Here is a 26,266-nt window from a genome sequence, read left to right as displayed (position 1 = left end):
AATTTCTGTCTCCTTTAGTTTCCTGCTCTCTAAATCCTCAACTGAAATGATTTGAAAAAGATAAGTTCTAGACAACGCAGTGTTACTCACGTCATCTATCTACAACACTAGAAATGCTCTGTGAATCATCCAAGGAGCTTGTTCTTCTGTAAGAAAATTACTTCACTGAAGATGACATTTGTACTAAGAACAGCATTTTTAAATCAGATTATACATTCACAACCCGGATGTTACACTGAATGCTGTTTTAAATAATGAATAAGCAAGCTGAACACATAATAAATGGAAAACAAGAAAAGTCAAAATCAGAAATGATCACACAAAAAGACAAGACCTCAAAACAAGAGTATTACACTGCTGCAAAGCAAGTTTATTTGAGGCTGGTCAACCAATCATAGTCAGACAAAAATCACTTTCAGTGCAATCAAATCAAGGTGACTTTACAAACCACTCAAATTGAAATCTGTAGAAAAAAAAGGCTTAGAAAAGCTCCAAACACTCCTCTAAGTTCCCAGTGTATAGTCTTGTCCAGTCTCTTTATCCTTTACCATTCTATATCCCCTGCTGACCCCCTGGCCCCACCCTTAACGATTCCACTAGACTCAATTCAACACACACAAAAATACAACAGACTAGAGGTTTGTGAACATCCTCTTCAATGTCTCCATTATACCCTCAAATCGTCAATGAATCTGGAAATAAAATAGATAAGTAAATCAAAGAAGTCCAACTGACACTTGTGTCCAGGTATATGTATGTCTTGAAGAGAGGTGCCTGCAGACCAATAAGTGACTCAATGTTGACTACTTAAGGAAGCAAATGGTGGAAAACAGATGACCAAGTAAAGTTCAGTCTTTCAACAACGGTGATAAAACTTTCCCTGTCAGCGGTGGCCTCCCAAGGACGAGAGCGTCCCATGGTTGGCTGAAAAGATTCCCAGTAAAAATCCACAGGCCGCAGGCAGTGTCGACGTCGCCGCAGGCAGTGGTGGGAGAGGTTGTCCAAGTCATCCCACAGCCGCATGCTGTTGCTTTCGCAAGACAGCAACTGGAGGAAGGATGACTGGCAGCGTTACTTGTCGCCACGATCTTGTTTGGTAGCGATGACGCATTCTTCTCCCATAGCTTTCAGCACGGTCACCTGACAAGAGCAGATGCAGGCAATTACACACAATTCACCATTAATCTCTCCCATAGCTTTCAGCATGGTCACCTCACAGAGCAGACTCGGGCAATCGAGACACAATTCAGCATTAATCTCTCCCAGTATTTAGAGTAGACACAACACAATCATTCTGCTGGACACACTGTCAAATCAACATAGCTTTCAGCATGGTCACCTGACAGAGCAGACCCGGGCAATCAGACACAATTCTTTCTTTCTTTATTTTTTTGGTGTTTAACGTCGTTTTCAACCGTTCAAGGTTATATCGCGACGGGGAAAGCCACAATTCAGCATTCAGTATTTAGAGTAGACACAACACAATCATTCTACTGGACACACTGTCAAATCAACATAGCTTTCAGCACGGTCACCTGACAGAGCAGACGCAGGCAATTAGACACAATTCAGCATTCAGTATTTAGAGTAGACACAAGGTTTTTAGAAACAAAATTCCATGACTTTTCCATGAGCCTCAATAACATTTTCCATGACTAGATCCACAGGTCGCCATTTCCGAACACACAAACTTTTTATGTCTCGTCGGCACACAAACTTTTTATGTCTCGTCACTGCCAGTTTTGACACTGGCTTGCTTTGCACTGAATTTGAGTCAGTTTCTACGCAGTGTCTCTTCGACAAGCAAGTCAAGCATTTGCTACGCAGTCAGATTATCGGTAATGTTTGCTGGTCCTGTCATTTCACTAAACTGGACCAGCCACTGTTTGTATCCATCTGCACTTTCGTAAATTCCGTTTGGTAACCGTCACTGTGACTTGACGAACTGTCATTTTTTTCACCGCGATACACAGTTCATTGCTAAGATCTGCCTCGGTAATTCGTTCCAATTTCGCATACTTTTTGTTATCAAGAAACAACTCGAAAGAAAGTTTTAAACTCATCATCCTCCATCTTGCTTGTCGAAGCGCTATCGATGCAAAAACAAAAGCAGAAAACTTCGACGAAACCAACTCAAATGCAGCGCAGACGACACGAGATAACAGAAGGAAGTGAGCCTCGCTTTGGCTCAAGTGCCGTTAAAAATACCGTTATTCTCGTATGCAAATACGAACGAGAAGTTGGTCAAACGAACAAGCCTTGTGCTGGCGACGCAAATCGCCGCTGGCTGGCAAAGGGGGGAGAGTGGCTGGGCGACGAAAATCGCCGCTGGCGTGCTAAAGGTTAATTTTTTTTTCTTTCTTATTTTTGTTAAATTCCATGACTTTCCATGGCTTGAATTGAAATTCCATGACTTTCCAGGCCTGGAAAATTAAAAATCAAATTCCATGACTTTCCAGGTTTTCCATGACCTGTACGAACCCTGCACAACACAATCATTCCACTGAACACACTGTCAAATCAACATAGCTTTCAGCACGGTCACCTGACAGAGCAGACCCGGGGCAAATCGACAGAATTCAGCATTTAAAGTAGACACAACACAATCATTCTACTGGACTCATTGTCAAATCAACATTACTTTCAACACAAGTTTTGAAGTCACCAAATGAGGTGGGGTCAGACTAGTCTGAATGGGATATAGAGATCTAACAATGTTCTACTTTAACTCACATTGGGAATCCGAATGCTTTCTTCGTTTAGTGGCGTACTTACAGGGGTCGAAGCTGGCCGTAACCCCCTCAGTGCCCCACTAAACAAAGAAAGTCGCGAGGGATTAACAACGCAAGTTACAGACCTAGGAACCCCTGTTTTGCACTTGGAGTACAGTTTAACACCCCCTTACCAACCCCCCTTTTTACGACTACTCCCTTTTACGACTGATTTTGCCACCACAGATGCATTTTACTATATAATGAACCCCCAGTGGACGACTCGCCCTAAAACGTAACTTACGACCAAGCTTTTTGGGATGATTTAGGGGGGAGGGGGGGTGGGACCGAAATCTCGCACGTGAGATCCAAATACATCCGGTTTTCCTCTGTACGATTATCTTGTCAGTTTTCCGATGACTTGTTGACAAACGAAGATTGGCGAAAGAAAGAGAAAAGTGCCGACTCTTGAGTAGAGAGCTAAAGTTATCGAGCGAAATGGCAATCGGGACTTCCTTAGGTGTTGGGAAGACGCAAATCCTTTGTATCGTCAAGGATAAAGGACCCTATGTTATCGGGATGGCAAGAAGGATTGTGAAGCGAATGTTCGCGAAGAGAGGTGCATGTACAGAGACCTTAACGATCGTGTATGGAACTAGTTTAGCGATGCAAGGCGAAAAAACATTCCTGTGAGCGGAAAGATGATTCAGGAGAAAAGTCGTTATGCTTTCCATGGAGTTAGGACATCCGGATTTCACTGGTTGGTCAACACGCCACAATATCAAATGTACTTCACTCAGCCGGGAGCAAGCATTCATTACACCACTAGTAAATTTTCTTTGAAATTTGAGTTTCAAGTTATTCTGTTGTAATGTGTGTGTGTGCGTGTTGATATGACAGTAAACTGCAACAGTGTGAGTATGTTTGTGTCTAGACATGACAGTACACTGCAACCAAGTTCATCCTGCCCCAAAAACTCAAACCCCCATTTTAAGACAGCCCCCTCCTTTTTTATACCTTATTTTCATGATTTTATCTGTCGTAAATGGGGGGTTCCACTGTATTCTCAAACGAACTTGGTGTATTGTCAGAAAAATTAGCGTACTCAGCACAGCTTTTGAACATCGATGATTCCAACATGCTTCACACGCGTCTGTATGTTAATCAAATTTACCAATACATTTAAACAAATGCATCATTCAATTTTTACCGACAAAAAACTGAGCTCATGTGTCAAAATACTGGATCGGTATCCGCATGCACTTGTCAAGAAAATTATTAAAGAAAATTAGTTAAGGAAATTCTCTCGTCATAAATATAAAGTTGAACCTGACGGTACTGACGGTACTCATATTCTAGATTTTGTTTGTTTGTTTATTTGTTGCTTAACGTCCAGCCGACTACGCAGAGCCATATCAGGACGAGGAAGGGGGGGATGAAGGGGGCCACTTGTCAAGCGATTCCTGTTTACAAATGCACTAACCCATTACTTGTGTCCCAGCAGGCTTTAGTAAAACTAAATTAATACCTACTGGAAGATTACCAGTTTCCAGTATGTTAAAATAGGCTTAACCTATCTACTGCTGGACTTACATCAGAACACTAACAGATTAAACTATACATGAATCGCGAGACAAGCGGCAAGAGAAGAGATTTTTGGAAAAAATACAGGTGAATGAGCAAGAAGGCAGAAAAAAGAAAAGAATTCATGAAGAAAAAGAGAGCATGACAGGAAAGAGGAACCAAAAATCTACCTAACAGCAAACTAGAAAGCTCCTGCGGTTCCAAAAACAGGAGGGGCCTTTAATTTCATAACCGCAGTGCCCCACTGCGGGAATATTCTAGATAATCATGCGTACAAAATAGGGCGAAATCATATGGGTTCCCATACAATCCCATGCCTGATATTTGTTCAGATGTTATGTAGTATCCCAGAAAATATTTTAAGGTATTAGAACACACCTGACAGTACGCTGGAGTAGCCTCCCTTCCCGGATTTAGAACGCGTTTCGTGTCGTAACAGATTATCCACTTATTAGCCATATCCGTATGCAAAATAATGAAATAAACATTAGGAAATATCAGAAGTTTACAACTATCGACATTCTCTATCAGTGCAATACAAAACAATCGTTAGAACTTGCATTTACGACATGTCGTGCGTGAGAACGTGTCACTGTAAACAAGCACTTCTTGCCTGGCTGAAGAACCATACGAGTCAATCTAAAACAGACAAGTAATGGAAAGCAGTCTGCGGATAAACATAACAAACTGCTGATGAAAAAGTGTGTTCGTCCCTGCTCAGGATAAAAGACATTGGACTGATGACAATAACGTGGCAGCGTTCACGCGAACAGATTTTTTTCAGATTATCGCTTCTACATTTTATTGCACGTACTTGGGGCAGATCAGAATTTCACACTGGAAGATGACAAATTGGTCTTGTGAGTTGAGAACCACATGTTCTTTGCCGACAGAAATCACGATGGGACAAGATGCAGATTGTGTTGAAGAGATGTTTGCAGATTATCGCATCTACATTTTATTGCTCAGATCAACGCACGAAGTTGGGGTAGATCTGAATTTCGCAATGCCGGAAGACGACAAATCGGTCTTTTGAGTTGAGAACCACATGTTCTTTGGCGGCAGAAATCACTATGGGGCAAGATGAGGATTGTGTTGAGGAGGTTAATACTGACTGACTTTAGATGAAGAGTTCCTAGACCTGGTTTTTGTAGAGAGGCATCATGATGATATCCTGTGTTTTTTTAACGTTCTTGGTGACAACGCGCCAGAATCGCACGAAGATCGAACTCTCGAAGAAAACAAGTTTATCGCTGAACATCGGAAATGTGAAAGTATTACTCTTCCTGTCTGATCAGTCTCCCCGTTAAATCTACAGGCTACATTATTTATCAGGTAACTTACCAAACCGGAGTGTGTGTGTGTGTGTGTGTGTGTCAGTGTCAGTGTGTGTGTGTGTGTGTGTGTGTGTGTGTGTGTGTGCCGGATTACCACCATTAACGCACCCTTTTGGACTTTTCTACGTAACCTTACTATGCCTACTGTGACATTCACGAGGATTATTGTGATTCTTGGACAATCGTGTGCCTGTGCTGGACTTGCAGGAAGACAAACGGCGTCGGAACGTATTATACGTGCTGCCAAGTGTGCATGCCCAGAGCGCAGTGTGAACCGAGAGTGAATGTGTGGAAGTTTTGCTCGATTGATTTATTCATGATTTAATTTGCCTTTTGGTTCAATAGAAAAATCTGTGTACGTTATACTTTGTATTTTGTGGTGTGATTCGCCCGAGTGCGAGACCCCCATCCCCGAACGCCTCTGTGGGTAGAATTGTATAATTGTGTGAGTAACGTGAGTGTGTAGATGAGAATGTGTAGATGATAATGTGAAAGTTGCTTTGGACCCAGACACACACACACAGCAGACTTCAACGCAACAGCTAAGTTTCAGCCTGACAAAGAAATTCGAGTGACACAGCTAAGGGCTGTACTTGTTATTTCTCTATTAAAACAAATGTTTCAAGATCTTTAGGCCAATAAAAAATAAATTGTCTGTTTCTAATAACATGGGTAAACAAAATAGGGTAGGTAGGTAGGGATTTTTAATTTTTTTTGCCAGGATAGAATTCTTCAAAATAACTAAATGACACAACGAGACAAGACTCGCTATAGATAAATTTATAAAAAAAAAAAAGTAAAAAATGTGACAAAGAATATAAAATTATTGTTTTACCTGGTCTGGAATCTTCAGTAGTAATTGCATAAAAAAAAGTCTGATATATATATATATATATATATTTATCAATTATCATGTTAACTTTTTCTTAAAATGGGTGCGCTAAATCCTAGTCTGTTTGTTTTTAATGGACTAAGCAATCCTGGGACTGACAGAAAATATGTATTTAAAAAATGTCCAGTTGCAAATTACTTATTTTTCTAATTGGAAGAGAATATACACTCTTTTGTGTTCAAATGGGTAGGGGGCGGGGGTAGTAAAAGGATCACAGTTCAAGATTGTGCGTGACAAGAGGTGTGTTTCTTTTAACTGTGATGAAGAGGGATAACTGAACTTGGTATCTAACACTATTTCTGAACACTGTAACCACATTAGCACTTTTAATTTTTTTTCTGTCTTCCAAGCTTTAAATTCAGCTAATAAAATGAGTAAAAAAGTGGGTTTTTTCTGAATTCAACAGTTAAATTACTATGTTGGATGTTCTATTTTGCTTCCCTATTTCTGTTCTGAAGTTTTTGATCAACTGACTACCTTGCTTTTCTATTTGGAAGACAATATGCACTCTTTTCTGAAAAATGGGTAGGGGGTGGGGGAAGTAAAAGCATCACAGTTCAAGATTTTGCGCGACAAGAGGTGTGTTTCTTTTAACTGTGATGAAGAGGGATAACTAAACTTGGTATCTAACACTATTTCTGAACACTGTAACCACTTTAGCACTTTTAATTTATTTTTTTCTGTCATTCAAGTTTTGAATTCAGCTTACAAAATGAGTAAACAAGTGTGTTTTTTCTGAATTCAACAGTTAAATAACTCTGTTGGGTGTTCTTTTTTGCTTCCCTATTTCTGTTCTGAAGTTTTTGATCATCTGATTACCTTGCCTTTCTATTTGGAAGATAATATGCACTCTTTTCTGAAAAATGGGTAGGGGGTAGGGTTAGTAAAAGCATCACAGTTCAAGATTTTGCACGACAAGAGGTGCGTTTCTTTTAACTGTGATGAAGAGGGATAACTCAACTTGGTATCTAACACTATTTCTGAACACTGTAACCACTTTAACACTTTTAATTTATTTTTTTCTGTCATCCAAGCTTTAAATTCAGCTTATAAAATGAGTAAACAAGTGGTTTTTTTCTGAATTCAACAGCTAAATCACTCTGTTGGGTGTTCTTTTTTGCTTCCCTATTTCTGTTCTGAAGTTTTTGATCATCTGATTACCTTGCCTTTCTATTTGGAAGATAATATGCACTCTTTTCTGAAGAATGGGTAGGGGGTAGGGGTAGTAAAAGCATCACAGTTCAAGATTTTGCGCGACAAGAGGTGCGTTTCTTTTAACTGTGATGAAGAGGGATAACTCAACTTGGTATCTAACACTATTTCTGAACACTGTAACCAGTTTTGCACTTTTAATTTATTTATTTCTGTCTTCCAAGCTTTAAATTCAGCTAATAAAATGAGTAAAAAAGTGTTTTTTTTTCTGAATTCACCAGTTAAATCACTATGTTGCATGTTCTATTTTGCTTCCCTATTTTTGTTCTGAAGTTTTGATCATCTGACTACCTTGCTTGTCTATTTGGAAGATAATATGCACTCTTTTCTGAAAAATGAGTAGGGGGTGGGGGTAGTAAAAGCATCACAGTTCAAAATTTTGCGCGACAAGAGGTGTATTTCTCTTAAAATTTGTGAAGAGGGATAACTCAACTTGTTATTTAACACTATTTCTGAACACTGTAACCACTTTAACACTTTTAATTTATGTTTGACTGTGTTCCATGCTTCAAATTGGGCTTCAAAAATGGATACATAAGGGTTTTTTTCCAAATTCACCTGTAAAATCACTATGTTTGATGTTCTATTTTGATTTCCTATTTCTCTTCTTCAGTTTCTGATCATCCGATTGTTTTTTTGTTAACATATTCACAATACAATATCACAATTTCTTCAGTAGGGTTTGCGTGAAAAAATCTCATACCTATGCTCAAACTTCAGTCGCTATCTCAAAATTTTGCGCGACAAGCTCTATTCATTTTGTTTTTTTCTGATAAACAAAACACTGAACTAACATAAAAACAAACCTTTAAAACTGCCTAACCACTTTGAAATATGGCCTCAGGTGTGAACTCCAGCCTTAAAACTAATCATAGACTTGTGGACTACATTTTTCTTTTTTAAATCATGACTTCGCATGCATACAGAAAAATAACTGATGTAAAAGAAATCTTTTGATCCAAAAAGTGTGCCATACAGCCAAGTTGAGTGTCTTTAATGGCATAACAAGTTTGAATCAAATGACATGAGAATGAATGTTTTAGTTGGGATACCAAAATTAGTGCGATATTTTTTTCGCAAAGTTCTTCCTAAAAAATATACGCACAAATTCTAAAAATCCTATTTTGCCTTTTACATAGATTTATTAACAATTTAATAGGTCCTTGGCTTATCATAGCCCACAATTTTATTTCAGTAATTGTTTCAGCAGTTGTTCGGTGGGGGTGTCATGACAGAAGATCACATACATGAGAATGCCACCAATCCTTACAAAACTCACCATAAAGGGTTCACCAGCTTCCAGTTTTGTGTCTATTTCCTTGCCTAGATCACTGCCTTTATCTGGAACCTTCAAATCTTCACGGCATGCACCCTGTTCGTCCATTAGACTTAGAAAGCCATCCTCAGCACTTAAAACCTGGATGACAAATCAGAAGAAAAAATTACTGACAAGCCACAAACCATGTGAAAATGCATGCCAACAAAACAGAAGCATTAAATTCCCTTATGAAAATTTGAAGAGTTATGTTCAGATTAGGTTCAATTCTCCTGATGAGTCCATCCTAAAGCCTAACAGAGAGAACCCCTTTCACACAAAAAGTTGGTCATTTGAAAAGATGTCACCTCCTTGTCAACAAAAGAAGAAAGGGTAGTAATCATTTATCAACAGACATGAGATAATTAAACAATCACAATAACGCAGGTACAAACCAACGTCTTTTTTCTCACTTTCAATTCCACTCTTCAGCCTGCGCATACATGTACTGAAGAACGTAAACTCTGAAGTATCCAACTATGAATCTTACCAAATGGAAGAAGTTATTTATTTATTTATTTGGTGTCGTCGTTTTCAACCACGAAGGTTATATCGCGACGGGGAAAGGGGGAAGATGGGATAAAGCCACTTGTCAATTGTTTCTTGTTCACAAAAGCACTAATCAAAAATTTGCTCCAGGGGCTTGCAACGAATGGAAGAAGTACGAAACACTACAGACAACATGGTAGCAGATCTGATCGCGTCATTTGACTACTAACTGGATCCAGCAAAATGAAAAATAGAAAAGAAATTAGAGAAAAAAATAATTAGACATTGTTTTTTTATTGGCCGTGGAAGAGCTATATGTACACCAGTTTTAAACCCTGAGGCAACCATTGCTACGGGTCGGATCACAGACAAACGATCTTGGGATTCACAGTGCTATTAAAACTGATGTACATTCCCTGCACTGCAACCATGATAGTGGTCTCCACACATCAAGAGTTTTCTCTTACCTGGTCTACCAGCATGCCCGAAGCATGTACAATAATTGTGTACATGTAAGGCCAAAAAAAATAGGTGTGGTTAAGGTAACATAGCCCCCCAAAAATAGGGTAGGAAGGTAGGCAATCACTTTTTTTTTAAACTTTTTTTTTTAATGTGTACAAATTAAACCTACTTGACAGGGAAATAAGTGTGCGACTCGAGCGCTTTCACTACGTTTTCTGCACTCGTTTTTTTGTTTTTTTGACAAATGTAATAAAAAGTTATAGGGTCGGCCCCTAAAAATAGGGTAGGTCGGGTTACCGTAACCACACCTATTTTTTTTTTTTAGGCATAACGTCTTGCATGAATGTACTTACTGTGTACTCATTGCGGGTAACGACTGGAACTTCCATGTTGTGTGTGGAGGGGCAAATATCTTCAAACTTCTTTCCACTGAACACATCCAATGCAACAATGTGAACCTGCACGCCAATCAAACAATTGGGAAGCATTTATTTGGCTGGTGAGATGAAAATTCAGCCACATTGATAAACATTTAAAAATATGAAACAGTTTCACATATGAACAACATAGTAGTTCAGCATGTACATTGGGAATAGATAACCATTCTTTGTTTGTTTGCTTAACGCCCAGCCAACCACGAAGGGCCATATCAGGGCGGTGCTGCTTTGACATATAACGTGCGCCACACACAAGACAGAAGTCGCAGCACAGGCTTCATGTCTCACCCAGTCACATTATTCTGACACCGGATCAACCAGTCCTAGCACTAACCCCATAATCCCAGACGCCAGACGGAGCAGCCACTAGATTGCCAATTTTTAAGTCTTTGGTATGACCCGGCCTGGGTTCGAACCCACGACCTCCCGATCACGGGGCGGATGCCTTACCTAGGTATCAAAATCCCTCTTTGCATGACTTAGGCTTGGCCTCACTTCAAACTGTGATTTTGTCTTTTATTTCAGCTTGAAATGTATAAAACATGTTTCAAAACAATGTGTTGTTCTTCTTCTTTACGAATGTGCAAGTTTTATCTTTGTAGCTTTTGTGGTTATTTTGTGACGATTTTGTCAAATGACCTACTATTTACCGATCGGCCACGCGAGCCGAGCATGTTCACACGCAGGGGTCTCGCTTCTCGTGGCGTTTGGCTGCGCGGGTATTCGCTACAGGCGTGCAAATAGTATGCAAATTAGAAGTAGAGTCCTTCCTGTTTAGTTTCGTATACATAATGCCTGTGTAAAAAATATCGGGAACACTTCGAAATTTCAGATGGGAATTTCTCGATTGAAAATTCAACCGGTTACCGATAAATTCAACCCAACAAATTTATACCATCTTTTAGCCCTGACATTACTCTACAAGTGTTTAATGTTTGAAGCTTGCCTGCGGAAAACCCGCTTTGCCAAACGCGGATTTGTGAGGGGGTATAGCTTTGCTTTCAAAGCACGTGTGGTTGAAAATGGCTTCCGAAGTCGCGGGCATGTCGCTCGACTCGCCATCGGACAGAAACGAATAAATGGATGAAATTTCTGAAGATCGGTCGTCAGATGTCTTAAATAGTAAGTTTAAACAGTTGTCTGGATGAAATGAATGTTTTTTGGAAGTTTGAGGAAGTTATAAGCAAGGATTGCCATATTTTCGGAACTAGATCACGATCGATTTCTGAAGCTAAAACAAAAGTTGTGTCACTTGGATATTTTATTGTACTGAATTAAAATTCACTGCACTCCGAAGAAATGTACCTTCTAGATCAACTTCAAATGCATTCTGGCAATGGTTTCTCGACTTTTATTTGTTGGTATGTGGCTATTTTTGCGTAAAATCGTGAAATTGTAAGGTCACGTGACCTGGATGGAAATGGTGTTTTGGTTCGGATTGGGGCAACAACACGGCTGTGGTTGGTCACTTGGTGGCAGGAACAGCTCGGCAACAGTATTAGTGATGAAAGCTACTAACTTTTCATTTTCTTCCAAGTTTAGTTTGATTTTTGTTTCAAAGAAGGGCCAAAGCAGTTCAACAAAAACAAAATAGTCTGTTTACTGTAACATAGACCCATTTTTTTTGTTCTTCAAAGTTCAATGATACCGAAAACGGACCTATTTTTTGAAATAGTGTTATTTCATTCACATTGCAGATTTTATAAGTTTTTAAAAACCCAGCTCATTTTTTTTACAAACTTTTAAAAACATAAAAAGGATGGTTCGCTTTTTTACATGTTTTTAAAGACCGTGGGAACCCTGGGCACAACCAACATTATACATTAAAAAAATAACTATGTTTTACGGTGTAATTTGTTCATGTGAGCTCTTTTTCTTGACCCAATTGAGTCGCCCTATGCAGCGATCAACAAAGGATAAAGGTATGCGATTGCCTAATTGGAAAATTTCCTAAATAAATTATCATTTAATTAATATACTTACCCGAATCACATTAGCATTGAGTCACCTGAGATGCTTATCACTGAAAAACGCTTACCCGGCTAAAGAATTTAAAGGGAAGCAACCCCATCACCAAAACGAAAGTGAAAGTAGCTTTGGTAATGGGCCAGTACACCGGGAGTTACCTCCCATACGGGTGTATGCCACGTCACTTCCTCTAGGAACACGTGCCTATTATCATACGGCTTTAAAAAATCTTAAAACCATAAGCGGGGCAGGTGGGAGGGAATACAGTATGTGATTCGGGTAAGTATATTAATTAAATGATAATTTATTTAGGAAATTTTCCATTTAATATCATATTCTTACTCCGAATCACATTAGCAGATAACATCAACAAGGCGGTGGGCTAGAAATGAATCAAAACTCACCATCAAGTTCTGGACAGGAACTGGCCTGCTGCTATGAGCGCTGGAAGGCCTCTGGAGCCATCCTGTCGAAGAGCTGTGACGTCCCGAAGATAAAAGTTTATGAAAACATCTTCGGAACGCCAATACGCAGTTGTCAGCACCTCCTCTAGACGTCTGGAGCGCAGAACTGCCAGAGAGGATGCCCACGCCCTCGTTTCATGGGCTCGGGCCGAGTCAAGTGGCAAGGAGGGCATAACCCCCCCCCTCTTTGTGCGACTCCACTCATAAGCCTGCTTGATGAGCGAGGACACCCACCGGGCCAACGTTACCTTCGACAAATCTTTCTCGCGCCTAGTAAGGAGAGAGATAAACAACAACTTCTGAGAACTAGACCGAATCGGCTGAGTCCGGGCTAAGTACAGACGAAGTGCCCTCACAGGGCAATTGACCGAATCGGGGTCATCCGGGGCCAACGCGCTGGTCAGAGCCTTAACTCTAACCAGCGGAGAGGCCTGCCCCGGAGACTGATTCTTGGCCAGGAAATCAGGCCGGAAACGCAAAGATGCGGAACCGTCCGGCTCAAAGGAGATATCTCCAGGCTGACCCGACAGGGCGTGGACCTCGCTACCCCGTAGCCAACAAAAGGAGAAACAGCGCTTTGCGAGTGACATTGAACAGACTGGCCTCGCTTAAAGGCTCAAAATCCGCAGAACGAAGGAATTCCAGGATTAAAAACAAGTCCCACTTGGGAGCGGGCAAACGAGCTTTAGCTTCCTTAACCCCTTGACTTCCGGAACTATTTGAGGATATTGGTAAAAAAAGAGTGTTTTGATTTGAGAGTGCATAAAAACTGTTAGGATAACAGTAGGGGAAAGAAACATATATGTATGTGTAGGTATATGATTGGAGATTCCAATAATACCACAAATTACTCAAAAGGGGCAGACAATGTTTTACGCAAGGGGCGGATAATCCAATTTATTCAGTTTATTAGTGAAAATATAGACAAAATGCTATTTTATGCTTGTAAATATTAAAAATATCCAGTCAAAACTAATGTAGACATTTTTATTGGCCTTTTGTCAGCATAGTTGAATGATTTTAGTTTTGAGATATGCCTTATTCATTTTGTTTTGTTTTGCAACAGGTTAGCCATAATATGAGATTTTTGACGATATTTCTAAAAATAGGGTGTGTTGAATTGAGATTGCATAAAAACTGTTAGGACAACAGTAGAGGAAAGAAACATCTATGTATATAGAATACTCACGTGGAAATGTTGGATCTTCCTGACGAGAATTATCAACTGTGTCGGTTCTTTTCCTACCTGTCCCACCCCTCCCACCCCTGCCTTGTCCCCTTCTGCCACGCCCCCTTCCACGCGACGTGGATGGTTGTACAAAATCATCATTATCACTCTCACTTTCGTCACTTTCAATTTCCCTTTCATTTTGAACAATGTCTCCCTCGCCTCCCACCACATTTTCATCTTCACTTTCATCTCCATTGCCGGGAATATCCATCAAAATACGAACAGCTTCCTCAACAGTATAGCGCCGATTCGCCATGTTAGAGAATCGAACCAAAGATGTCCAGAAAAACGCAATAAAATCCGTCAAAATCAATCGAATTCACTCAAAACAGCACCCACATGGAGGCAGACATCTTGGCTATCGAAAACGAGGCAACTGCGGACTCTCGGTTGTTTCCCCTGAGTAACAGGGCGTCCGACTGCTGTGAGGGTCCGACCGCGCTTAAATGCGCGGTCGGAAGCGAAAGGCTTAAGAGCAGCCCCTTTAATGACTGCAGCTATAACGCCCCCGACTCGAACAGAACGACCAATCTGCTTAAGAGTCGCCGAGATAGCGGAGCGCCGGACCCTCAACGAGGAGACTGAGGCGCCCTGCGAAGACATGAAAGAGAGGTGGTTAGCGACCTGAATAGAGCGCGGAGCCACCGAACTCACCCCTCTAGCTGAACACCAGGCAGTCCATGCCTTCCAGTGGGAAGCATAAACTGAAGAGGTGGACGCTCTATGCGAGCGAGCCACCAAGTCCAGAGTCAAAGACGACGCCCCAGAGCGCTTCAGCGAGTCCCGAACAACTTCCACACGTGAAGCTTCAGAAGACTGGGCTCCTCGTGTGGAATGCCTGTTCGGGGCTGCACTAGTTCCCCTCGCACGAGTGCGAGAGGAATGGGGGGCCCTTGGGCGAGCCGAAGAAGATCTGGAAACCAGACCTGCGACGGCCACAGAGGAGCGACCAGAAGAAGAAGGGCCGGCTCCTCCATCTCCGCTTTCCGGATTACTCGGCTGAGTAACGGAAAGGGAGGAAAGGCGTACGCCTCCAGACCCGTCCAGGGAAAGTCCAGAGCGTTCACTCGCCATGCCTGAGGGTCCGGGAATGGCGAGACGAACACCGGAAGCCTCTTTGAGTACCTTGTGGCAAAAAGGTCCACCAGAGGCTTTTGGACCTGGGCCCAAAGGCGAAGCAGTGCCCCGTGAGTGATCGTCCACTCCGACTGAAGCACCGTACCGGAACGACTGAGCGCATCCGCCAAAGTGTTCAGCCTCCCTGGAAGGTACCTGGCCGAGATCGTGATATGATGCTGAAAGCACCACACCAGGATCTCGCAAGCCCTCTCCGAGAGAGACGGGGACCGCGAGCCTCCCTGCTTGTTGATGTACGCCGCCACTGTCATGTTGTCTGTAAACAGACGAACATGTTTGGCGTACAGGGAGGGCAGAAACTTGGCCAGAGCTAGAGCAACTGCCTCTAGCTCCAGCAAGTTGATGTGCCACAAGGACTGCTCCGTCGTCCACAGACCGGAAGTAGTCTGAAGATCTGTATGTGCCCCCCAACCCTCCCTGGACGCATCTGTAAAGAGGTCCAGGTCGGGGAGGGGCACGACGATCGGAACACCTCTGCAGACCCACTCCGTGTCCAACCACGGAAGGGTCGCAGACTGGAACCATCCCTGCAAAGGGATGAGGGCGTCCCAGTCCACCAGAGGAGAGTCCACAAACGGCTTCAGCGCGAACTGAAGCGGACGTTTGTGGACCCGGCCCAGTGAAACCAGAAGAGCCATAAACTCCATCTGCCCCAAGATGGAGGCGAGCGAGCGGATGGAAGCCATCAGGAGAGGTAAAGTGGAGCGAATCTGGGCTTGGAGCTTGTCCACCCTTCTCTGAGAAGGCTGGACAGTCCAAGCGACCGTGTCGAAAGACATCCCCAGATAAGTGAATGTCTGTGACGGGGTCAGCTCCGACTTTACCCGGTTGATCGAGAACCCCAACGAGTTGGATTCTCGAAGAACCGTCAGGGTATCCTGCGAACAGCCGCTCTGGGACTGGTTCATGATGAGCCAGTCGTCCAGATAAGCCCGCAGACGGATACCCTGGGACCTCACCAGTGCACAGACCTGTCTCACCACCATGGTGAAAATCCATGGTGCGAGAGACAGCCCGAAAGGGAGTGCGCGAAACTGGTAGATCTGATCTCCCCACCGGAAACGAAGCCATTTCCGGTCGGCCGGATGCATAAGAATGTGAAAGTATGCGTCCGTGAGATCGATCGAGGTCACCCAGTCTCCTGGGCGGAGAGAGTCTCGGACAGAGGCTGGCGTCTCCATCTTGAATTTTATCTCCCTCAAGAAAGTATTGAGGAGAGATAAATCCAACACGGGACGCCATCCTCCTGATGCTTTGGGAAAGAGACGTATGATAATAGGCACGTGTTCCTAGAGGAAGTGACGTGGCATACACCCGTATGGGAGGTAACTCCCGGTGTACTGGCCCATTACCAAAGCTACTTTCACTTTCGTTTTGGTGATGGGGTTGCTTCCCTTTAAATTCTTTAGCCGGGTAAGCGTTTTTCAGTGATAAGCATCTCAGGTGACTCAATGCTAATGTGATTCGGAGTAAGAATATGATATTAAATTGATTTTTACTGTGAGCTTGGATCATACATATGCCTCTGGACACAACAGTAGAGCTGCGCCGAAGAGAGACCCCTGCGTGTGAACATGCTCGGCTTGCGTGGCCGATCGGTAAATAGTGGGTCATTTGACAAAATCGTCACATAATAACCACAAAAGCTACAAAGATAAAACTGGCACATTCGGTAAAGAAGAACAACACATTTTTTTGAAACATGTTTTATACATTTCAAGCTGAAATAAAAGACAAAATCACAGTTTGAAGTGAGGCCAACTGGCGCCAAGCCTAAGTCATGCAAAGAGGGATTTTGATGTTGTGAGCACACAAAAATGACTTTTTTCCATTTGTTTTTATTGAAGTAGCACTTTGTTTAGAATTAGAGATCTTGAAGTCCTGATCATTTCCATATAAAAATTATTGCTGTAGTTTAATTAGAAAGGAAGTTATGAATTTTTAAAGAATTATTGATGTCCGCTGGCTAAAATTGGTGTCAAATTAGTGATTATGGCTATTTGAATGACCTGGTATGAGGTCATTTCTCAAAAATAACCACTCAAAAATTTCTATGCCAACCTATATCATACCAGATCCAGGAAAATAACTGTTTCATACACCTCTCTTAATATATGTGTCATTTATGAACAGCCAAACTTCCAATATTATGCAACCGTGCAACCGGGATGCAAACGACGTTAAATTAATTATTTTAAAAATTCGTAACTTGAGCTCTACTCGACCGATTTTGATCATGTTTGCACCATTGAATTCAAAATGATGAGAGCTATGCACACAAGTGAAGATAACGGTTACATCTCAAGCAGTTAAAATCACTTTTTTTTAATTACCTTACCACTAGGCCAACCGTGCCGGTCAATAGATAACCATAATGAGGCCTCTCCTACAAGCTCATCATTGAAAACAGCATCAATATTAGCATTCAACTGAGAGAAACGAACCCAGCTGTTTTTGTCTCAATTTGGGGGGCGCAACCGATTTCAAAAACTGAAATTTTGGCCGAGGACATACTCAAAGACGAGATTTCCAGATCCTAGTTGGAAGAATGGCAACTGTGGCATTATGTACATGCACCATCTGAACTTTTTAATCACTAAACAGTAATTATAAACTAATCCGAACCAACAACTGAAAACAAACACTAAGTAAATCGGCCACATGTAAGACGTGAGGTTGATCCGTTCTTTCTTTCTTTGGTGTTTAACGTGGTTTTCAACCACAAAGGTTATATCGCGACGAGGGAAAGGGGGGAGATGGGATAGAGCCACCTGTTAAGTGTTTCTTGTTCACAAAAGCACCAATCAAAAAATCGCTCCAGGGGCCTGCAACGTAGTACAATACATGACCCCACCAGGAGAATGCAAGCTTCCAGCACAAAGGACCAAACATCTCCTACACACTGCTTGACCAAAATCCCTACAAACATTGACCACATTCTACACAAGAACCACTTAACAAGGGTAAAAGGAGAAACAGAATCCGCTAGTCGCCTCCTACGACATGCGGGGTGCAGAGAAATAAGGATGTGGAAAAGAAGACTTTTGGTAAGTGAAATAAAGGTGATGGATCCAGTCAGGTAGAAATAAGACAAGAAAAGAATTGGAAAACTGCAGGGAATAGTAGGGAGAGTTTTCTTGGAAGGAAATATAGGTGAAAGGACTGGTAAGGCAGAAGACAAAAGAAGAGAAGTGAAGGGGTGGGGTAGCTCTGTTTTAACGCTCCCGCCGCGTGAAGGCGACCCCATGGGAGCAGGTTGATCCGTTAATATGATACGTGCATGCATGTGTGGGAAACATGTGAAAGACTGTTTCAATGCAGGGGTAGGTTTACGTTATTATGTGTGTCCAGAGACATGAACCCTCTCACTCCCCACCACCCAATTCTGTCCACACAAGCTAAATGGTGCATTCTGATACTAAATGATCATAGGATTTTACACTTTTGTGTAACCAAATTTTTCATGTGTGTGATCGAGTGTTCAGTTTGGTGCGCGCTTTTCTCAGTCCAATGCCAAACTCTGTAATTTGAAACTGTGCATAGGGTCACTTAGGGTGTCACAGTGGTAAGTAATCTCAATGCACCCTTGACCTGATTAATGAAATTTATATTGGTTAATCTTTCTTTATTTGGTGTTTAACGTCGTTTTCAACCACGAAGGTTATATCGCGACGGGGAAAGGGGGGAGATGGGATAGAGCCACTTGTCAATTGTTTCTTGTTCACAAAAGCACTAATCAAATATGGTTAATGGCAGATTTTACGTTTCAATGGTGCACTCAGGGATGGCCAAATCTCGCAAATGTAACTCACCAGCAGCGCAAGTAACTGCAAGAAAGCCACTAGCCCGCCAGAAATTTCGCGAGCTGCCAGACGGTTTCTACTTATTCGCCGCTGTCGACCAGGCGGACGACATGGCCATCCCCGTGCACTGGTAAACCAATTTTACAGCATTGTAAGACTTCTAGGTGTTAGGCTAACTCTGACCCATTCCAAACAAAATCCTTACACACAAATTTAACTCTGACCCATTCCAAACAAAATCCTTACACACAAATTTTACCTTAGCATGCCCGTGTTTGCCAGTTTTGGAGGTAGACATTTCCACGATTTTGGTGGGGCGTCCCTTGATGACAACAAACTCGTTCTTCCTCAGAGCGGAGCACTGCTTGGGGTAGGTGGCTGAAGCCCCAGAGGAGGTAGACTCAAACTGCTCTTCATCTGCCATGGTTGTTTGTTGTCTGCACACAGTGTAATTATAAGGCATGCTAAAAATTGCTATATATTGGCTATGTACTCACACTCCAACACACCAGTGTGAATGTACATTAATGTTAAACACTTATGCTAAAACAGCAGTAACAAGCTACTTATTCATTCCCACTGCACTCGTGTGGCTCGTTAATATTACAACCAAGCAGACCTGATGCCACACCTTACCTACGAGTATGACGATCCACCTTTTAACACATTGTAAGAGACTAGGAACAAGATGAACACATGACAAATACTTAAGGTGACTCCAACCACAGGCGGAAGGTATCGTCCACTGGACTACTACTATCACAGAAAGACTACAAGGTACGTCACTCACCTTCGAGTCTTCTGTGTTCTTGAAGTCGCTTCCTGGGGAAAAATATTGTTCAAGACGGTTTGCCTCTTCCTACAGTCTGTGTAAGGTCAAATAAATACAGTTGAATGATTGTTTGAACTGTATGTACCTTTAATTTTCATCTTCCGTCCCTTGCAGGTTGTTTTTAACCATCATTTGGACGAATCTTCGTTTGCGAGCCGCCAACTTACACCGGACGTCAAACTCATGCATCCGCACCGAATTTGCATACCAGCGCTCATTGGTCTAAAACATATGTAAATATTGTGCAGCAAAGGGAAGCGTTTTAGACCAATGAGCGCTGGTATGCATATTCGGTGCGGATGCATGAGTTTGACGTCCGGTGTAAGTTGGCGGCTCGCAAACGAAGATTCGTCCAAATGATGGTTAAAAACAACCTGCAAGGGACGGAAGCTGAAAATTAAAGGTACATACAGTTCAAACAATCATTCAACTGTATTTATTTGACCTTACACAGACTGTAGGAAGAGGCAAACCGTCTTGAACAATATTTTCCCCCAGGAAGCGACTCCAAGAACACAGAAGAGTCGAAGGTGAGTGACGTACCTTGTAGTCTTTCTGTGATAGTAGTAGTCCAGTGGACGATACCTTCTGCCTGTGCTCCAACACCCCAAAAACACAACACCACGTGTCTACAAACTCAAGTTTGAACGTACCAATGGCAATGTCCTAAACTAAACGTATGGCAGGTGGAGCGCCTTTCCGACCACGGGAACTGGTAACACACTGTCTAATTTACATGTTCTCAGTAGCGGTTCAGAATGTTTGCGACATTAAACCAAAACTACAGGGTTAGAATTTTCTTTCCAAGATCAAACTAATCACTTGACAACACACTAACAAGTTCTTTTTCCGTGAGCTATGTGTTCTAAAAACTCGCAAAGGGATGGGACACTTTCGATTGCTACAGTACAGATATCAACAGAACGGCCAACACGTGCTGAACACGACAGAAACTTATCACACCATCAGTTCGCCTGCAGCACATTCAACAATTGAACATACAGACATAAAATAGATTTTTGTTTTTCAACTAATTCCCAAAGCGACAAAAAGGCCTCCAAATTCTAAGATACTTTGGAACTGATATCATTTCCAAGATGGCGATCAAACCTACTCGCCAAAGCGCTTTCGTCACTATGCAGTGAAGGCTTCAAAAGGTGCCTCGAAAATACACTTGTTTTACTAAACACCAATTCGTACACAATTAATAGATTTGGGAATAGATGAATAGATGTCTCAAGGCTTACAATTTTAGGTTTACAAGTCTTTTCGCGCAAAGAATTTAGCCGTCTGTACTCACGTGTTCAGCACTATTCACAGTAAGGTGAATGCGCATGCGTCCCACGTTCTATAACTAGCGCCACCAAATCCAAGAAAGATAAATCAGTAAAAGTTTCCCTTGTTGCTACGATGCAATGAACTCTTGCAGTTCAGCCTTCCTTACCTTCCTTTTAATGAGTGCCAATAGATTTGAAATAAAATGAGAAGAACAAAACCTGATCAGGTCAATAGGTGCTTTATTTTTTTACTTTTTTGATTTGGTAATGTTGAACTAGGTCCCTGATGACACTATTCATTTTGCGAAAGTTTGTGATTCTTGTTCAGACACTTGCGCTGTAATGAAAGGTCTTCATTTAGAGTCTTGAGTCAATATCATTCGGTCAGTCAGTTAACATCCAAGATATGAGAATAATTATGTTCTTAAACCATCCCGGCCACAAAGGGATTTTTGTGTGTGGTTAGCCTGTTTCCAGTTTCCATTCGAGTCGCTGTGTGTCACACACGGAAAGATCCGTATAGGGTAGAAACGTTCAGTGAACAGAAACACATTCCACACGATGTATTTCAGTGTAGAACGGGACTGAGGGACGTGTGTTGTACATAAAAGTTACTGGATATCTTCAAGTGCAGCCAACTTTAAACTAACGGGGAGTGTTCAAAGCGACTCTATTAGCCATTATAGCCATCAACACCGAACTTTATTATGGGGGCGAGGACGCCCCCATTCTATACGGATAGTTTCGAGGTTGACCATGGGCAGCGCCATTTTGTTGTGAAATACGTCATCAGTTTGTGTACACAGGAAGTTGTGACATCCGTCACCCTATGGGAGGGGTGACGTCAAAATTGTTCATCTGTAGAAAGTTGTGAAATCCGTCACCCTATGGGAGGGGTGACGTCAAAATTGGTCATCACAGAGTTTGTGTAACACAGGAAGTTGTGAAATACGTCACCCTATGGGAGGGGTGACGTCAAAATTGTTCAACAAAAACATGATATGTCGCATTGTGCAGGGTCAACTGCAACAAACTCAAACCGAGCCATTCATACCTAGCTGTATTTGAGTGACTTATATACCCGACATTTTTATTTCTTATTTTTAGCACAGGTGTAGGAAAAATCATGAACCAAAATGTTATTTATTTTCTAATTTAACATTTTTTTTACAAATATGACCATGGTCTTTTAAACATACAGTGACATTAAACATTGTTATGTTAAAAAAAAGAAAAAAGAAAAAAAGCTTTTGTGCACAAATCAGAAAATACATTGTACATTTTACCTACAGGCCAAACCGTGAGTGTCTGTGGCAAAGCCCGACCCAGGAAATTGCACTGATTTTATATTTAGATCCGAGGGAAATTGTCAAGAACAGGCGCTTGCATTTGGATGTGTCCAATGATAGTAGGTTTGGTTGTGATCAATCAGAATAATGTAGGAATAAAAATGTATGACAGTTTAGTATGATGACATGTAATTCACATATGCTGAAAATATGATATTATACATCATGTAATATTATTATGGCTGTTGCCATGACCATGAAACCCAACAAAGGTTTAATGTAATGTAATTCAAAATACCAAAACCGAGCACCTATTAATCTCGTCTTTGCGCGTGAAGATTGAGGCCGTCTGCCAGTAGCGGTTAGGTCATACAGTGGAACCCCTCTCTAGCGACCTTTAAAATGTTGACAAAAATCGGTCCTTGTGGAGGGGGGTCCTTACAGAGGGAGGGGGGCGGAGTCAGGGGGCCACAAAGAAAGTCAGATTTAAAAAAAAAAAAGAAAACAGAGAAGTTTGAGTTGCTGACGACCGTTCCCTCTGAAAGCAAACTGCTTCGATTTCATGTTTGTCCTTGGTGTCCACCAGTTCTGGTGCATGTACTACCCTGGCCAAGTTTCCTCTCAAGACATCAAAGAGACCGCCCCAGTATACTCTACAGCCTCTGGGCGAACCACCTCTCATAGCTAAAACTGGGTCAATGACCCCTGGGAAGAAGGTCAGTGTCTATAAAATTTTACTCCTAGGCCTGCGGCCAGGGGGGGGGGGGGGGAGTATACCGGTACCATTTGAGAATCAGACCAAATGAGAATTGAACCATTTGAGAACATCCTTTTTTTTCAATCACTACATCGAAGGCCTGCGGCCCGGGGTTCACATGGGTTTGTTTGTTTGTTTGTTTCAAACCCACACCCATATACACACATTTCCCATTTAAACCATTTGTCGGCCCCCTGTCGATATTTATCGACTAAGTTCCTTGATTGTACTGTTATGAATAAGTTTTCATTCCTGCAATGAAGTCCAACCTGCCTCGGTTATATTCAATCTGATGAATGCTGTTTCATGAGAAGAAGAAGCACTCCCGAACCTAGCTTACTGGCTTGTAAAAATCAGTTGTATCAAATTAACATGTTGGCCCGGAAAATTGGTTTAGTTTTTGTGTAATAGTAGCCTCAATATGGACATTTTAGGAATTAAAACCCTTTGTAAAACGAGCCAGAACAGTTCGCATGAAAATCTTCATGATAGTTGTTGTCAGTCATGTGTTTTTTGATCAAAAGTTGGCAGTTAAAATGGCATCGTCTCTGTTTACACATTTAGAAAAACCAACAAAACAACAACAAATGAATATTCATTCAATATCTGATGTCAGTCTTCATAATTCCAAGATCGTATCTATCTATATATGTATATTTCAAGTGAAAATAGAATGGAAATCATTTCAAACACAAACTTGGAGCAAACTTAAAACTGAGTTTGCATATTTTGGACCACCCTATCAGTCTCACTCTGTCAGATCAGAAAGATCAGAAAGAAGTTAGATTGTTCTTGTCCTCATGCTCAGCCTTCTCTGAGAAAAGTAATAATCAACTCATCTCCCCCCCCCCCCCCTCTCTCTCTCTCTCTCTCTCTCTCTCTCTCTCTCTCTCTCTCTCTCTCTCTCTCTCTAACAGACACCTTGACATACATTTACAACTTATGCATTACCACTTCTTATTTTCCAACAGCATTTAAGCAAGCTAAGGTAATCCCTCTGTTTAAATCAGGTGATCCTTCTGATCCTTCTAATTACAGGCCTATTTCAATCCTGTCACCACTTTCAAAACCCTTGGAAAAACATATATATAAACATGCCTTAGCACATTTTGATAAAAACAATTTATTCCATCCAAAACAATCTGGTTTTCGCAAAAAGCACTCATGTCATACAGCTCTTATAAATCTAATTGATCAATGGCTAACCAACATAAATTCCAACAAATTTTCTGCAGCACTGTTTGTTGATTTTGCAAAGGCGTTCGATGTTATTGATCATTCTCTTCTCATTAGGAAATTGTCAATATATGGCATGCAATGCACCACCATTAATATTCTTAAATCTTTTCTTTTAAATAGAAAACAAATTACATTTACTAATGCATCATATTCAAATGAAAGTACTTTGAAATATGGGGTCCCACAGGGATCTGTTTTAGGCCCATTATTGTTCTCCATTTATGTCAATGATTTACCACTGTACATACATAATAACTGTGAGTTGTTTGCAGATGACACTACTATTCATTCTAGTCACCATTCCATAAATTATTTATCAAAAACTCTACAAGAAAGCATTGATGCACTCCTGAATTGGTCAGAGTTAAACCATATGTCTCTTAACCATACTAAAACAAAATTTATGCTAATAACCACAAGACAGAAACGACAAAATCTATTATCGAGCATTCCACCTCTTTATATTAAAAATCAAGTATTGGAAGAAGTGTCTCACCACAAAGTCCTTGGTGTAAAGATTGATAATAATTTATCATGGCATGATCACATTGATTACATCTGTAAGATTGCTTCCCAAAAAATATATCAGTTATCAAAAATAAAACATTTCTTGAATCTCCACTCGCGAAAGATTTTTTTTTACAATCACATCTTGTCAAATATTGATTATGCATCCACTGTGTGGGATTGTGCAAGTGCTAATGTTTTGAAACCTTTAGCCAGTCTTCACAGAAGAGCAGTTAAGCTTATTATGCTAAAAAATCACACTCCTTCAGAATCTGATTATACAAATTTGCAAGTATTACCATTTCAAAAAAGGTTAATGTATAATAAAGGTGTTATAATGCATAAAGTGATGTCAGGATATGCACCGGAGACATTACGTGATAATTTTATTTTGAACTATAACAGACTAAAAATCATCACACCGACTCCACGTATTGACCTTTTCAAATCAAGCCTTCTATATTCAGGTGCGGTCCTATGGAACTCACTTCCTATTTTTCTTAAGCATAAAACAAACACAGACAGCTTCAAAAAAAATTATATGTCGCACATAATGCAACTAAACATGTGCTGAATGGTTCAACAATTCATTTAAAATGTATGTGCATGTTAAACTAAATTATAATAATATGCAGATCTAAATTAAGATATGTTAAAAATTGACATATTTATTATTGGAAATTGTACTTAAAATGCAGCATGACAATTTTGTTTTTTAAATTTATATCTGTATATATATAATGTATTATAAGTTTGATGTGATAGTTATTTGATTATATTGTTTTCTGTTCTTGTTGACCCTATATTAGGGCGAGGGCTGGATGTAAAAAAGCAATATTCTTGCTTATCTATTACCCTCGATAATAAAGATTTTGTCTTGTCTTGTCTTGTCTTGTCTCTCTCTCTCTCTCACGTAGTTTGGCTCTTCTTGAGAAAAAAGTAAATCTGTTTAGAAATAACTTTTTTTCTAAAAACTGTTTGTTTTCTCACTTTTTCCTTTTCCTTCTTTTTTTTACGAGAAGGGGATCTTTCACAGATCGGCCGCTACGAGGGACTTGAAACGTAGCAAACAATAGTAATTTAAGTAGGCGTGAAAAATAAAATTAATACAAAAACGAAGAATAAGACAAGACATTTTTTCACGTATTACTTGCAATTTTCGTGATCTTTCCCCCGATTTTCTTACCTTTCAAGTTTTAGTTCACGTGCTGTTCTTTGTGCTGGCTTCTTCATCGTTCACTTCCACGTCAACTTGACAGTCAAGAAAGACAACCTGCAAATGGAGTTTGGTCAAAACTTTCGTTACCTCCCTTTTATATCCAT

At 41.0% G+C, this 26,266-nt stretch overlaps 1 protein-coding gene across 4 annotated transcripts; it reads right to left on the bottom strand.

Moving 5' to 3' along the window:
* Window positions 1–349: 349 nt before the first annotated feature.
* Window positions 350–26,266, bottom strand: LOC138978355 (eukaryotic translation initiation factor 5A-1-like). 4 transcript variants are annotated; one of them, XM_070351077.1, is made up of 5 exons: window positions 26,130–26,259; window positions 19,302–19,479; window positions 10,356–10,460; window positions 9,016–9,153; window positions 350–1,140 (listed from the first exon to the last, which is right to left on the bottom strand). In XM_070351077.1, the coding sequence occupies exons 1-5, from the start codon at window positions 26,174–26,176 to the stop codon at window positions 1,072–1,074; spliced, it is 537 nt and encodes a 178-aa protein (XP_070207178.1). In that variant the 5' UTR covers window positions 26,177–26,259; the 3' UTR covers window positions 350–1,071. The 4 variants fall into 4 exon arrangements, with proteins under 4 accessions (XP_070207178.1, XP_070207180.1, XP_070207181.1 ...); XM_070351079.1 differs by lacking the exon at window positions 26,130–26,259 and adding an exon at window positions 21,175–21,243; XM_070351080.1 differs by lacking the exon at window positions 26,130–26,259 and adding an exon at window positions 21,122–21,222.

Source organism: Littorina saxatilis, linkage group LG10 (assembly GCF_037325665.1).
Source record: "Littorina saxatilis isolate snail1 linkage group LG10, US_GU_Lsax_2.0, whole genome shotgun sequence".
In the NCBI taxonomy this organism is placed as follows: Eukaryota; Metazoa; Mollusca; class Gastropoda; order Littorinimorpha; family Littorinidae; genus Littorina; species Littorina saxatilis.
This window is presented reverse-complemented; position numbering and strand designations above follow the sequence as displayed.